A 15,158-nucleotide genomic window follows, 5' to 3' on the forward strand; every position below is an offset into this window, starting at 1 on the left:
GACCTGGGGACCCATGCTGTTGAGGCTGTAGGTTGGTGCTGGCAGCCCTGCTCCTGCTCCTGACTCTTAGCCTTGGTCTCTACCTCCAAAAGAAAATCAGGAGAATGCTTTCAGCCCTTGCTTTCTCTCTCTACCATAAACCCTTTTCTCTGAAGGCCATTCTACTTCAACCTTCCCTCCCAATATATCCACTTTATACTATCCATGGATTCCTGTACTTTTTTTCCTGTGCCTTTGCTCACACTGTTCCCTCCATCATCTCCACATAAGCCACACTCATCCTTCAAGGTCCCAGCTCAGATTTCACCTTTTACCAAGGAGCTTCCCAGATTTCTCTATTAAAAATTCTCCCTCCCATGTGTTCTCAAGAGGGAAGGAAGAAAAGAGGATACATGAGTGTTTATTTAAACACTTGATCTATTTCAGGCATTTTGCATATGTTACTTAATCATATGAGGTAGATATTGCCCCATTTTACTTGTAAAGATAAGATTCTGAGAGTTTGAGCAGTCTGAATAAGGTCACTTTACTAAGTGGTGGTGCTGGGATTTGAAAGTAGACAGTCTGACTTCAGAGAACAACTTTCCATCCTACCACATTTGGTCTCCTATTAATTTACTAGTGTAAATTCACTCCTGGCATGGTGTTTTGCATATAGGAGCCTTTAAGTGTGACATCGAAATATCTTGCTTCCTCATTGTGTTTCTCCAGTACCTGTGACAGGATTCTCCCTGTCTTAATCATATAAGAATTGAGTAAGTGGGGGCTAGAGCTTTGCCTCCCAGATCCGCCGGCTCTGGTTCCACTCAGGTCTATTCACTCACCAGCTGTCAGGACCTGTACTTTCTACGGGTGAACGGTCAGGGCTCGCTGGTATGAATCAGTGAGATTTAGGGTTAGGGTTAGGGTTACATACCTGAAAGAATCAGGTATGGCTGCTTCCTGTAGTGTGGGTTTCCTGAATATAGTTAAGTGAAGGCTGCCAGCCTGACAAATCTGCCAGGGATCTTATAGTAGTTTCCACCACCCTCAGAAGGCTGTTGCACTATATTGACAAAATTTTAGAATGTTAAAGCTGAAAAGGGATTAAGAAATCACCTAATCTAGTGATTTCCAAACACTTCTGGTTGTGGATCCCTTTGTTTAAAAGTGGCTCTTTCTAGAAATATATTTAAGCCGAGGTAAAGAAAAACCTGTAGTGATACCTCCCCAAATCATCTCCTTGTAAACCCCTAACACTGAGGAGCCCAGTTTGAAAAACATAGTCTAACAGATGAGGAACCTTAAGTTCAAGTCTAGCGATGACCAAGGTTGTAGAGCCCACTAAGTTACAAAACCAGTACCAAGACCTTCTGAGGTTCTGGAATCCCGTGCTTTCCATGAAGGAGTCCTCTTTACACAGCATTTCTAAAGGCTACTGTGGACAAAGACTGAACTAGGTGCTACGAGGATGCCAAATACGAACAAGACCCATTTTCACCCATTCAGGAGCTCACAATCAAGGCTAGTGAAGACCCAGGGACACTGAAAAAATAACACGCACTTAACTATGGCTTATAGTTTCCAAGTTGATTTCCGAGACTGAGAAGGGCGTCAGCACCTTGGCCAGTTCCGGGGTGCGGGAGCAGTGAGGGTCTGTCCAGGTTGAAAAGCCCGGGCTTCGGGGAGAGAAGGGGCATGAAGACGCTAGAGGTCGGCCCCAGCTGGGGACTATGGCAGGCGGGGCACCGAGACCCGGCGCGGTCCACTTGGGAAAGGGGTTGCTCACAGACGGACAGCTGAGTGGTTCTCCACGAGTTATTTCGCTCAGTCCACTCCCACTCCAGCCTCGGCTGCCCGTGGGGTGGAAATCTTCGGGGGCAGCCGGGCGGAAGGGGCGGGGCTTGCGGCGGAAGTCCTTCCCAGGTCGGGTCACGTGGGAGGGGCAGGACGCAAACGCAGGTGAGTGCCGGGCGATTCTCCTTTCCTCGCTCAATTCGTTGCGTACCCGGAGCGTCCAAAGCGTATGTGACCGGTCCAGGCCCAGAGAGGGGCCACACTATTTCTGGTGTGGAGTTGGACTCAGGAAGGATGCGGGCTGGTTCCAACTAAAAGTGAATGTGGGGACCGACCAGGCTGTGGGTGAAAGCCAGAGCAAACCTGCCCTTCTGAGTGTCTCGGTACGGAAGTAGGCCCCCCAGGTGGCCCTGCTTCAGAGATGGGGTGGCGGGTGACTGTCACCGAGATTCCGCAGCCGCCTACAGCCTTCCTCTATTACCTGATTGCCTGAGGCGATCCCTGTGACAGGAAGCTGTCCAGGAAGCATCCCTCCTGAGGCCTCTCCCCTCTAGGGCATTTTGGAAGCGAGTCGGGAAGAGGGAGTGGACACAAGGGAAAGTCAAGTGTCTCTTTAATTGTGGGGAGGGGCAGTGGGGGTGACCCCCCCCTCCTCTTGGCTTGACAGGAATCATGGCACTCTGGCGGGCATACCAGCGAGCCCTGACCGTTCACCCGTGGAAGGTACAGGTCCTGACAGCTGGTGAGTGAATAGACCTGAGTGGGACCAGAGCCGGCTGACTGGGGAGGCAGAACCTCACCCCACCAAACCTCCCTCATTTTTTGCTTCTACTGAGCCCCCTTGAAAGGTTGGCTGTCTCTCATCCGAAGTTGTCCCCAGTCTTTTGGAGGGTGGGTCCCCAAGTTTGTTCCAAAGGGAAGGGTATACCTAGGTGTAAAGTAGGATCTGAAAGTCCTCAGAGAGCTGAGGAGTCATCCCTTCGGGTTAAAGGCATTCCCCCAGGAGGCCTTAACTTAGAAAGCTAACAATAGCAAACGCCCCTCTAACATCTTACAGTGTGCAGAATACTTTCAACACATTATCTCATAGGGTCCCCACAAAGATCTGTGAGCTAGGATCCCTTGAGTCCACATTAGATTACACACCTAGTAAGTGTTGGGATCAGGACTCTTACCCCAGTTTATTTTTCTTCATGTGTTTTTTTTTTATCATGAAATAATAACATACAAAAGAATGGTTAAGACATGTGTGTACAGTTTAAATAGTATTAAAACTGATTACTCTTGTATCAGTACCCAGCTTGAGAACCCTTGAGCACCTATCCCTAACTCATACAAGCCAAGAAATAACTACTTTCCTGAGTTTTGTTTATACCACTCTTTTGCTTTTCTTACAGTTTTACTACCCATGTATGTATCCCCAAACAATACACTAATCAAGGATTTATGTTTACTCCAAATTCAGTGATTGGATAGCAACCTAACAAAGGTAATCCAGTGACTTACCTGCATTTGCTACCATCTTTATTTTTCACCTTAGCTAAGAAGTGAGGGGATGGCACAGAGATATGTAAGTTTTACAGGGGAGAGGACTAGAAGGTCTGTGACTGTTGGGGCAGTGAAGAGTGATCGGGTTAAGATGGGATCTTGCCTATGTTTAGAGGAAGGGAAGAGGATTCTAGGGTGGACCATGGACTTCTGAGAGGAAGACCGTTGAGAGGAGTGGCAGGCTATGGAAGCCAGGGAGGAACAGCAGGCCTCTTACTGGAACAGCCCCACTTCAGCACTAGAAACTTCACTGGGTGAAGCGCTAGAAACTTCACTGGGTGACTGGCCAAGGGATGGGTGATTTTGCCCTCCCTGGGCCCCTCTCCAACCTCCGTGCCCAACCACCCCATGTCCTGTCCTCAGAGTGTCCGTCAGCCTGCATGACTCACCTGGTTGCGTGTGTGGTGACTCATGCTGGACTGTGGGGCTGCGATGGGGACTGACACGCTGGGCCCTTTGCCAGCCTCAGACTCCCTCAGGGCCCTTCACTGCTGGAAGGATCCCCCTCATGGCCATCAAGAAGAGAGAGGGAGGGATAGTCCTTGTGTTTCCCTGCCCAAGGCGTGTGCGGGGGACAAGGGGAGGAGCTGTCCTTCAGAGGGGCCCTTGCACAGATATGTGGCCGAACTGGGGTGCTGGTCTGTCGGTGCCAGAGCCCACATCATCTCTGTGCGGCCCTGAAGCACTTTCTAGGTAGCACTTTTCTCAGACCTCTTCCCTGCTGCTAGTGTATTTGGATCAAACTACAAATAAAGGGAGAAGGTGGGTTTAGCTCTGTTTTTAGATCCTAGCACATTGCTTCCTCCGGCCCCCCTGGGATAGCTCCTCACACTGGAAGACCGAATAGAGATTTCAGACTTGGAGTTAGAAGAGCAGGATTCGAATTTCAGAGTCGTAGCCCCCAGTAGCTACCCAAAGAGAGACAAGTAAGTCAGTAAACCTCTTAGAGCCTCAGTTTCCTCGTTCAGGAGTTGAGTTGCGTTAGCTGACCTGACAGAGTCAGTGTGAGGGTTATCTCTGTGAAAAGGCTTTAGAAATAAAAAAATGCTTAATAGACAAAAAGGCTTCGGGGCTTGGCCCTTTCCATGAGTATTGTCAACCCACACACGACAAGCTGTTCTTTTTTTTTAGATTTATTTATTTATTTTTTAGAGAAAGAGAGCACACACAAGCCCACAAGGGGCAGAGGGAGAAGGAGAGAGAATCTCAAGCAGACTCCACGCTCAGCACAGAGTCCGATGCAAAGCTAGATCTCACGCCCTGAGATCACAGCCTGAGCTGAAACCAAGAGTCGGACACTTAACCGACTGTGCCCCCCAGGCGCCCCCAAGCTGTTCTTTTTCTAGTGGTGTTTTGGCTCCGTTTGTTCCATTTGCCTTAAATTTGAACATGGGTGACTCTCTCAGCCTTGGTTCTCTAACAGCAGAGCCTGGGGCTTTGGTGCAGGTACTTTGTAAGGGAGTAGGAAGTAATCCCATGGGGGAGGAGGGAGAGCCGGTATAAGGAAGGTCAGATTGCATACACTGCTTAAGGCACATGGCTGCCCCATCCCTTAAAACTGACTGAGAAGCTCTTTGAAATGCCTCTTAGGACTATAGGGGAGAATAGCCTTTTCTGGAGAAAAGAAACCTTTACCCAGCAGCTCTCATCCCACATTGGTCAAAGGTTTGCCACATGGGATGTCAACACCTGTGTGCAGTCCCCGGCTAAGGCATCAAGGGCGCAGCCCCGGGTATGACCCAGGCCTGAGGCAGGATTCATCAGGTTGAGCTGCAGTAGTGGCCAGAATAAGGGATAAGTGAATCAAGATCTGAAATGGTTCAAAAGAAGTGTCTGATATGCCTAGTGTTGACCAAGCTAAAGTCAGGAACAGAGCAGCCTGGGAAAAGGTCCACTGTGTGTTCTGCAGAGCCTGAGTCAGCCTTTTCCCGTCCTTTCTGGAGGGCCCTTCCAGTCTCCAGCGGGCCCCGGGCCCAGCTCCATCCATTTTTGGCCACTCTAGTCCTGCTATAGGGGGCAGCCGAGGGGCAGACACTGGTTTCCCTGGAGTCTGACTTCTGCCGGGATGTGAGAGCTCATCGGGCCCTGGAGCGTCCAGTCCAGCCCCGATACCATAGAGCAGGAGACTGCGGCAGGGGTGGGGGGGACGTGCACTGGGGTCCCCATGGTCAGCGGTAGGACTGGCCTTAGAACGGAGCACACTTCCCAGTGCTCTGCCCTGCACTCGAGACTACGGGGCCTTCGAAAGCTGAGTGTAGCCCCCGTTGGTCTGGGCTGACATACCTGACAAGCTGTAGAGCCCTCCGTTTTGTCTCATTTTCTAGCAGTAGGACAGCTTCGGGCCAGGAATGGGGAGAGCATTCGGAGCAGTCCCAGAGGATGCACTCTCCCCCTCTCTGCTAGGCTTCAGTTGCCTCTGGGGTCTGTCAGAGCCAGCCCCCAGCCCAGGCAGCCTTTTAACTGTGCAGACTTCTGGGGAGGAGTGAGTCAGCAGCACCGCTGGCCCCATGCCAGTAGCTGTACCTGTCACCCCAGGCCTCTGACTCTCAAGGACACACTTCCTGCTCCCCATTCCACCTTGCTGCCCCTCAACCTTTTTTTTTTTTTTTTTTGGCAGACACAGCGAGAGCAGGAACACAAGCAGGGGGAGTGGGAGAGGGAGAAGCAGGCTTCCCGCTGAGCAGGGAGCCCGATGCGGGGCTCGATCCCAGGACCCTGGGACCATGACCCAAGCCGAAGGCAGCCGCCTAATGACTGAGCCACCCAGGCGCCCCTTATTTTGCGCTTATTTATAATTATGAAACTTAGGTTAAGACAACATAAATTTTTTTTTTTAAAGATTTTTTTATTTATTTGACAGAGAGCAAGAGAGGGAACACAAGCTAGGGGAGTGGCAGAGGGAGAAACAGGCTTCCCGCCGAGCAGGGAGCCCGATGCGGGGCTCGATCCCAGGACCCTGGGATCATGACCTGAGCCGAAGGCAGACACTTAATGACTGAGCCACCCAGGCGCCCCAGCCCCTCAACCTTCTCATCTTCCATTAGCACTTTATTTTCTTGCAACTACGACCCCATACACAAAAGCCAGGAGAGGAACAAAATAGGAGAAGTAGGGAACTAGGAAGACGGTGTGGAAGTTGGGGCTTTTCCACTAGCGGGCAGGGGGTGGTCCCAAATAGATCAGTGCTTAGGCAGCCTGCCCCCCACCCCCTCACTCTGCTGAATCCGGTGGTGAGTGACGGCATGAGAACTGGCACCTACCCAAGGGCATGATGTCACACCTGCGCCAGCGTCTGCCTGCTGGGCTCCACGCCCAGCCTGGCATTGGGCATCACTGCCCGGCAGCCCCTCACCCTGCCCCATCAGGGCTCGGGCATTACGTCTCCGCAGGTCTCTGGCTCCAACCCCCTGGAAACAAGGCTGAGGCAAGGGGAGCCAGAGCACTGAAAGATCTAGACCAACCATATATGTCAGGAGGACTCAGTTGGGGCCTGTTTGGGCTCTGGCATTGGGGAAGGTAGAGTGAGGAATCTGAATGTCAGCTCTTCTTGCTCGAACTCAACTTGGGCCAGAGATGCGGGCCTGCTCTGTGCTCAGACCAAAGCCTTCAACCGCCCTGGAGGTGCTGCAGGCCCAGCGCCCCGATGATCTATGGGCAGAGGAGGAACCGCGGGGCACGGCTCTGTCTGAAATGGGCAGGGCCCGTGGGGGCTCCAGAGCTACAAGCCCACTCCCTCTCACTGCTGCCCTTCTGCCTGATGAGCATGGTCTGGGGTCCTGGAGTCCGTCTTTCTCAAAGGCTGCTGGCTCCCCGGACTGTGGTTATCATTCCTGCTCTGTCTTCAGCTTGTTGGGTGACTGTTGGCAAGCCACAAAGAGTGAAAACACACACCTCCCTCTCTTTGTGACTGTTGTGACCTAGGAATATTGCTTGCTTGCCCTCCCCACAAAGTGACAAGGAACAGAGAGGGTCACCTCCTGGGCAGCAAAAGACAGGAAGTGCATTAGTCCAAGAAGTGTCTTTGACGCATGGCCTTTGGGGCCTTGTTTGGGCAGGAACGTCCTGCAAATAGAAGCCAGAGGCCTCTTGGTGCCCCTGACCCCTGCGCCCAAGTCTCCGCCCCTTCTGTGGTTCCCGAGCCTCCTGCCCCTGCTTGAGAGAAGGCCTGGGTTCGGCCCCACTCTACTCCTTACCAAGTAACTTCATCTCTCAAAGACATTAAATGGAAGTGTGACCCTACCTCCCAGACCTTTTTTTTTTTTTTCAAGATTTCATTTATTTATTCATGAGAGACAGAGAGAGAGAGAGAGAGAAGCAGGCTCCCAAGGAGCAGGGAGCGCGATGCGGAACTCGATCCCAGGACCCTGTGATCATGACCTGAGCCGAAGGCAGATGCTTAACCATCTGAGCCACCCAGGCGCCCCCTCCCAGACCTTTCATGAGGATTACATGTGTGAGAGCCATTTGTAAGCTGTAAACATTTTGCCAAAGTAGAGTGTCAAACTGTTAGGTCTCTTCATTTAAGAAGCGGCTGCCTTCTGTTCCGCCCTCTGCGGGCCTTCTCCAGGTACCCTTGCCTTTATGCATGGCCACGGCAGCAGGCCCTCCCTGGGGGAGGTGAGGCAGGAGGTAGGGAGATGAGTGCCGACGGCGTGGAGCAGGGAGCAAGTCTCCACTTCCACAGGTCCCCACACCTTGAGCCTGACACGTGGGCCTGTGGGCTACTCACGCCCTTCCTGGAGTGGGCCTGTTGTTTGGGGCAGTACATTTGACATTTTTCCTTGGTTGGTTTTCTGAGCACCTGCCAGGCCCTTGGTTAGGTGTGGCGGGGGATAAGAGAACAAAGATGTCTAGGATTGGGACGCCTGAGTGGCTCAGTCGGTTGGGCGTCTGCCTTCGGCTCAGGTCATGATTCCAGGGTCCTGGGATCGAGCCCCGCATCGGGCCCCCTGCTCAGCGGGGAGTCTGCTTCTCCCTCTGCCCTGCCGCTCCCCCTGCTTGTGCTCTCTCTCTCTCTCAAAAAAAAAAAAAAGATGTCTAGGATTCTGTCCTTACCCTCTGGGAGGTTGTGGTTAGCACATTCTGGGAAGAGCCTCCAGCACTTTGAGAGTTTCAGGGAGAGGAGAGTCCGGACTGCCATGATGGGTGCCTCTGGGGCCAGCAGCCTGGCTCCCCCGTGGCCCCAGCCTTCCCCAGCTGCCTTGGATGCGGCTCCTCGGGGACAGGGCTTTGCGGAGGGTGTGGGGGAAGAGCAGTGAGTGTGCAGCCAGCATGGACGTCAGAGCCAGCTCTGTACCAAGGACTAGGGTTAAAGGATGTGTTTGCCCAGTGCTAATTGAGGGCACAGGGACAGTGGTGGCTGTGGGGCTGGAGAGGGGCTCTCATTACTCAGTGAGACAGACAGGCGAGCCGGAGATCATCTGGTCACTCCCAAGTGACCCTGTGTGTGTGTGTTTGCTGGAAACCATCACACCACTGTAACTGACAGGGGGCTCTGTAAATAGTGACTGTTTCTATCTTGGTTTCTGGGTGTGGGTGTCTGACTAGGGTTGCTTGGGACGGAGTGTCTATGAGTGAGGGAAGGGAAGCGGGTACAAAGACCTGGGGGCTGGGGATGGGAAATGGCTATAATATCTATCGTTCGCTCTGTCTGAGGTTGTGAATGTGGGGGGGGGGGAGTCTGGGTTTACCTGATTGTGCTAGGAGGTGACCAGGACTCCTCCTTGTGGGGACTCTTACTGGTTCAACCAGTCATCTTCCTGCCTGGGACCATGTAAGCACTCGTGTTTTAGAAGAAGAAGAATTCTTGCTGTCCTTCACAAAGAGAGACCCCAAGACCAAGGTGAAGGACACTTTCCAGGGTCTTGCCTGGGACTGGGGGAAAAACCCCAGGGTTCCTTACCATTCTACACATGATCTTTTTACAGTATGGGTCCTGGAAAAATCACTGTGTAGGAAATCAAGCCACCTGGTTCTTGCCATGATTCTGCCACTTACTGGTTATGTGAGGTCCCAGACCTTCATTTCTATACCTCGAAAATAAGGAGTTTGGATAGAATTATCTGGAAGGCTTTTCCAATTCTGATAGTCCATGGTTCTCAGCCCCAAGCACCTTAGATTCTCCTTTATCTGCAGTCTCTGCCTGTGACTTCTCTTTAGGACTCTGTGCAGAGTCTGTGGGCCCCAGCCTCATCAAGGCTGCCCCTCCCAGTTTCTAACAGGATGCTTTGAAGCAGCAGTAAAGGACTGGCCATTTGCCCCAGAATTAATCTCTTAGGCTCCAAGTGTCAGAGCCTCATTCAGGGACTTCCTTCCCTCCCTGGAATGGCAGCCCATCTCCAGGAGGTATCCTGACAACACCCGTGTCCCCTGCGCAGGGTCCCTGATGGGCCTGGGTGACACTATCTCACAGCAGCTGGTGGAGAAGCGAGGTCTGCGGGGACACCAGGCTGGCCGGACCCTGATCATGGTCTCCGTGGGCTGTGGCTTTGTGGTAAGTTCCATCCACAGCCGGGCTGCTGGAGGACTGGACGGTGGTCCTAGTTCCATGTCATTCTTTAGTTTCCCTTGGCCTCTCGTACGTCTAAGCCAACCTCAAGTGTCTGCTTCCACTGGGATTTGGTTTCTAATCCTTGAGAGAAGAGCTTTGTGATGCAAAAGGCAAGCGCTCCCCTCACCGCACACCCTCTGTCCTCCCTGGGGTTTCCTTTCAGGGCCCTGTAGTAGGAGGCTGGTACAGGGTTTTGGACCGCCTCTTCCCCGGCACCACCAAGGTAGATGCACTAAAGAAGATGCTGTTGGATCAGGTGAGCAGAAGGAAAAGGGACTCGGGAAGCATGAGCTGTGCTGGGGGAGGGCGGGGGTTTAGGTGCTCACAGAACTTTAATTTCTCTCCCCTAGGGGGGCTTTGCGCCATGTTTTCTGGGCTGTTTCCTCCCACTGGTAGGAGCACTCAATGGCCTCTCAGCCCAAGACAACTGGGCCAAGCTACGGCGGGTGAGCTGGGCAGGTGGGGGCGGTCTCCGGCTGGCGCCCGGCAGCCCCAGGGCAGTGAGGCCGGCTTCGTGGGGAGGAGCCAGGTGGGATGCAGCCAGAGCCCCAGGCGGGGAGAAGAGGAGCTGGGGGGGTGGGGGCTGTGGTCGGAGTCTGGTCTTTGAACAGCCGCTGTGTCGGGGGCGTGCTCTGCAAGCTGGCAGGTGGGCGCTGCGTGGAAGTGAGTGCTCGTGTCAGTTTGTCCCTTTTGTCTCCTCAGGACTATCCTGACGCCCTTGTCACCAACTACTACGTAAGCGCTGATGCCGCAGCTGCCTGTTCTCCTGCTTTCTTGAGTCTGGAAGTGCCCAGGGACGGGGGTCCTCCCGCCAGAGAAGCCCCTCAGTTGGGGTGACTCTCTCGTCCCCAGTGTGGGCACCATACTGAGGGAAGCACTCACCCAGTCGTTCGCCTTGTTCTTGTCTGCAGAAGCTGGAGGAAGACCAGTGAGTCTGGGGGTCGGCGAGGGAGGCAGCCCCCCAACCTTAACCTTCTTTCTCTTGTAGCTCTGGCCTGCTGTGCAGTTAGCCAACTTCTACCTGGTCCCCCTTCATTACAGGTAAGACACTTCCTCACCCCACCCTCCAAGGAAGGTGCACGTCACAAACAGCTGGACACAAAGTGATGCTCCTTTCAACCTTGAATCACTTTTGACCCTCCCAGAACCCCGCCCTGAGCAGAGTTCCTCAGACTCTTGAGCATTCTTTTCAGAACTTATCCTTTAGAGAACCTGTCCCAGAACCTGCCCACTGACCTTTCATCTTCCTGAAGAGGCTCCTGCTCACAGCCCCGTCTCCATCCTGCCTGAGCTCTCACCTTTGACGGCAGAGCTGCAGGGACAGTGCCTGGGGGGCAACAGTCTAGGCAGGACAGGAAGGCAGGCGAAAGAGCCAAGGAGGAACCTAGGCCCGTTAGTCCACTGCGGAGTACTGTTCTACCTTAATAATAAAGGTAGTTGCTGAAACCACAGTAGAAAATATAGTGGAACTCAAGATGAGTAGGTAAAATTGCTGGGGGTGAAGGGGCATTGGGAACAGGGAAAAATATGAAACTCTTCTGAGGGGACTCTGAAGAGCATAGCTTAAAGGAAGACTTGTGGACCAGCTCCTCAACACTAGGGTCCCTGCGATACTCTTTGAAATTAGAGAAAGGTAAATTGACAATAAAGAGAAGGAGGTACTACGTTTCATGGCAGGCAGGACGTTTTTGGGAGATAAAATCTCTTCAGCTGGTAAAGATGCACAGAGACGTGTGTTCGGAAGGAGCCTGCACAGGCGTGAATAAGGGCCACCCTTGGCGAGATGAGCATGTTCCGCTCTGAGGCTCTTGTCCCAGAGACAGAGCTCGGGCAGCGCCAGAACCCGGCCTGCTTGTCCTCTGGTCCGAGCCGCCCGTCCCTCCCTCAGGGCTGAAGGAAGGAGACCTCGGTATGGACATTCTCGGGGACAAGCCCTCTTTTTCCGTAGCACTTGTCCAGCTTCCCCTCCCCCCATGCTTTCTCCTCATTCTCCATCGTCCTCACGCCGCCACCGCTGCCCCTGTTCCATAGGTTGGCTGTTGTCCAGTGTGTCGCGGTCATCTGGAACTCCTACCTGTCGTGGAAGGCCCACTGGCTCTAGGCCGGCCTCACCCTGGTGTCTACGTGGGCGGCGCTGCAGCCTGACCCCAGCGCGGTCCCATGGCCTCCCTGAAGTGGGCACGTCGCTTTTCCTGGGGTTCCGTGGCCACTCAGAACTTAATGGGCTGAGCGCCTGACTCCTTTTGAAATCATTACAACCTTTATAATGGTCTCATCCCACCACATGGTAGGCGCTCCATAAGTACGTACGGCCTCGTCCACTGCAGCTCACACCCGTATCCCCCACTCTTCACAGCTACATCTGCTCTCTAACCTTCCCAGCCCAGCTGGAGCTCCGGCTCTTTGGGGGCCCCAAATCCTTATATGGGGCCTCCACAGATCTGTTACGTATGTATGTAGTCTGAAACCTGCAGAGCTGATGCGGAGGGCCCAGCAGAAACCTGTGGGGCAGTCAGAATTTCTAGAGTCGGAAAGAAGTCTAGAAACAACCAGTCCTGATCTTCTCCTGCAGATGAGCACACTGAAGAAGTCCACACAAGTGAGGTGACCTGCCCACACCACCGACCAGTGGCAGAGTGGAAACTGGAACTCATGTGCTATCGATGAATGTTGGCGTCCCCACCAGAATTCATCTGTTGAAAACCTAATGCCCACGGTGATGGCATTAGGCGGTGGGGGCCTTTGGAGATGATTAGGTCATGAGGGATTCGTGCCCTTTTAAAACAGCCCCAGACACGGGGCACCTGGGTGGCTCAGTCGTTAAGCGTCTGCCTTCGGCTCAGGTCATGATCCCAGGGTCCTGGGATCGAGCCCCACGTCGGGCTCCCTGCTCTGCGGGAAGCCTGCTTCTCCCTCTCCCACTCCCCCTGCTTGTGTTCCTGCTCTCACTATGTCTCTCTCTGTCAAATAAATAAATAAAATCTTTTAAAAAATAAAAAAAATAAAAAAAATAAAAAAATAAAAATAAATAAAATAAAAAAACAGCCCCAGACAGATCCCTCACCCCTCCCACCAGGTGGGGACACAAGGAGAAGGTGCTGTCTATGAAAGTTAGGGAGCGGCTTCTCACCCGATCCCACATCTACTAGCGCCATGGGCTTGGACCTCCTGGCTTCTAGAACTGTGAGAAATAAATGTTTGCTGTTTATAAGATACTGAGTTGATAGCATTTTTGGTATAGCAGTGTGAAGAGACTAAGACAAGTTCCCTTCCTTCCTACCAAGTGATCTTAACTGAAGGTCAGAGGTACAGTAATACTGCAGCTGTGATTCCCAGAAGAAAAACTAACAGTGAAAATACCAGTTTGGGACAAACTCAGCAGCAGATGGACCTGCCTTTTGTAGTCTGAAAGCACCCAGAGGCCAGAGGCTCTCCAGTGGTGCCTCGGCAGACCGGCCTAGAATTCAGACCACGGGGCTGGAGTAAGACCAAGCATCCCGGCAGTGGGGGGCTGCCTTGCCGCCTCGCTGCCTCTGGGGTGGTACCGGAGCCGGAGCTGGGAGCCCCCTGTGCTCCTGGGTGCCTCCGTTGGCCAAACTGACAGCGGGGACTAGGGACTGGGTCTGAGCAGCACAGCCGTCTCCCAATGCCTCTGGCCCCTTCCAGAGGCCAACAGCAGGGTGGGCGCCACCAGCAGCCGTGAGGTCCAGCCTCTCTTCTGTGTGCCACAGAAGCCTGGCCACCTGACTGGTCTGATCTGGGGACTGGGCCTAGTCCCTGCTGGCTGTTGTAAGCAGGTAAAGGACTCGCGTGGCTCCCAGAGCAAGGGTTACGCCCCAGCGGCTTCTCGCTCTCTTAAGGCGGGGGCCGCCTGCAGCGCTGGCCCCAGGACCCAGAGGCAGGTTCTGAGGTGCGCCCCTCCGGGTCTCGCAAGCGGCAGACTTGAGGCTGCGGCCCGCATTGCTTCTACAATCCGTGCATGTTCCTCGCTGACGTCAGTCGGAGCTGTCCTGGAGCTATATAAGGCTGGCGGCGGTCCCGGGACAGACCCCGTGGTCCCCACAGCGCCCTCAGCCCGCCCGAGGGACAGAGAGCGGAGCCCCGTCCTGCGACGTGCAGACACTCTCCCGCAACCTGTGAGTGGCTCGGAGCATCCGCCCTGACTCCCTCAGCACCAGGACTTGGCGCTCAGCTCAGCCACCACCAATCGCCCAAGGGGAGAGAGGGGGAGAGGGAGAGAGGGAGGATCGGGCTGGGCAGCGGCTGGGGCTGGAGGGAAGGCTGTGGGTACCAGGCGGCAGGCGCAGGGGAGCTGGATGCGCGCGGGAAGGGGAGTGGTGCCACCCGCGACTGCCCCGGGCGCACCTCACCCTGCGCTGCCCCTGTGTGTCCAGGGCCGGCGGCACCATGAAGCAGGGGGGACGCGCGGCACTGCTGGTGGCGCTGCTGCTCCTGGCACAGCAGCGCCCGGGGAGCAGCCGGTGGAGCCCGGAGGCGGCGGCGGCCGGGGTCCGGGACCCGAGTCTGCGCTGGAGCCCCGGGGCGCGGAACCAGGACGGCGGGGCCCGCGCGCTGCTCTTGCTGCTGGCCGAGCGCTTCCCGCGCCGCGCGGGGCCCGGCCGGTGGAGATCCCGGACCGCGGGCGAGCGGCCGAGACGGGACGACCCTCCGCTGTCCATTGATCTCACCTTCCACCTGCTGCGGACCCTGCTGGAGCTGGCGCGGACACAGAGCCAGCGGGAGCGCGCCGAGCAGAACCGCATCATATTCGAGTCGGTGGGCAAGTGATCGGCGCGGTCTGCAGCCACGAAAACCTCGACCCCCGTCCCCCACCCCCGGGCCGGGACGTGCGCGACTGGAACTGACCCAGTCCCGCGGGCTAGAGCGGCCCAGGGATGCCCGCAGCACTCTGTGCGTCACCAATTTTTAATAAAAGTGCTGAAGAGCCTTTGGCCTCGGTTGTGGGGCGCAGGGAAGCACAGCAGGGTGGGAGCCCGTGGAAAAGTGTGGCCTCCCAGGCCGGCGAGAGGGTACCGGATGCTCCACGAGGACTCCGGCAGAAGGGCTTTCAGCCGGGGGCTCCTGTGCCCCCATCGAACCCCAGGAACTCAAAGTCCTGGTGCCGCCGCCCCACCCCGACCCTCTTCCCTTGGCACTGGGCTCGCGAACCCGTGCTTGATATCAAGGAGATGCCCCACGGGGGTCATTCCACTTCCGCCCCTCAGATGGTCCCAGATCCGGAGAAGGGCAGGATGGTGATGGGGTCGCCTCCGAAGCCGAGGCT

General features: G+C 54.9%; 2 protein-coding genes across 7 annotated transcripts; both read left to right on the forward strand.

Annotated features, from left to right (window-relative positions):
- The first annotated feature begins 1,896 nt into the window (after positions 1–1,896).
- MPV17 (mitochondrial inner membrane protein MPV17) lies at positions 1,897–13,089 on the forward strand. Of its 6 annotated transcripts, none has more exons than XM_006750136.3 (8): positions 1,897–1,941; positions 2,444–2,518; positions 9,702–9,817; positions 10,038–10,130; positions 10,225–10,320; positions 10,577–10,609; positions 10,863–10,915; positions 11,906–13,089. In XM_006750136.3, the coding sequence occupies exons 2-8, from the start codon at positions 2,449–2,451 to the stop codon at positions 11,973–11,975; spliced, it is 531 nt and encodes a 176-aa protein (XP_006750199.1). In that variant the 5' UTR covers positions 1,897–1,941; positions 2,444–2,448; the 3' UTR covers positions 11,976–13,089. The 6 variants fall into 6 exon arrangements, 5 of the variants coding, with proteins under 5 accessions (XP_006750199.1, XP_081653165.1, XP_030877265.1 ...); XM_031021405.2 differs by lacking the exon at positions 1,897–1,941 and adding an exon at positions 1,949–2,159; XM_031021406.2 differs by lacking the exon at positions 1,897–1,941 and adding an exon at positions 1,960–2,003.
- A 1,062-nt stretch (positions 13,090–14,151) lies between these two features.
- Positions 14,152–14,809, forward strand: UCN (urocortin). Its single transcript, XM_006743657.3, has one exon. The coding sequence runs from the start codon at positions 14,282–14,284 to the stop codon at positions 14,660–14,662; it is 381 nt and encodes a 126-aa protein (XP_006743720.1). The 5' UTR covers positions 14,152–14,281; the 3' UTR covers positions 14,663–14,809.
- Positions 14,810–15,158: the final 349 nt, after the last annotated feature.

The sequence above is a fragment of the Leptonychotes weddellii genome, chromosome 10 (genome assembly GCF_054177405.1).
Source record: "Leptonychotes weddellii isolate Sample4059 chromosome 10, ASM5417740v2, whole genome shotgun sequence".
Classification (NCBI taxonomy): Eukaryota; Metazoa; Chordata; class Mammalia; order Carnivora; family Phocidae; genus Leptonychotes; species Leptonychotes weddellii.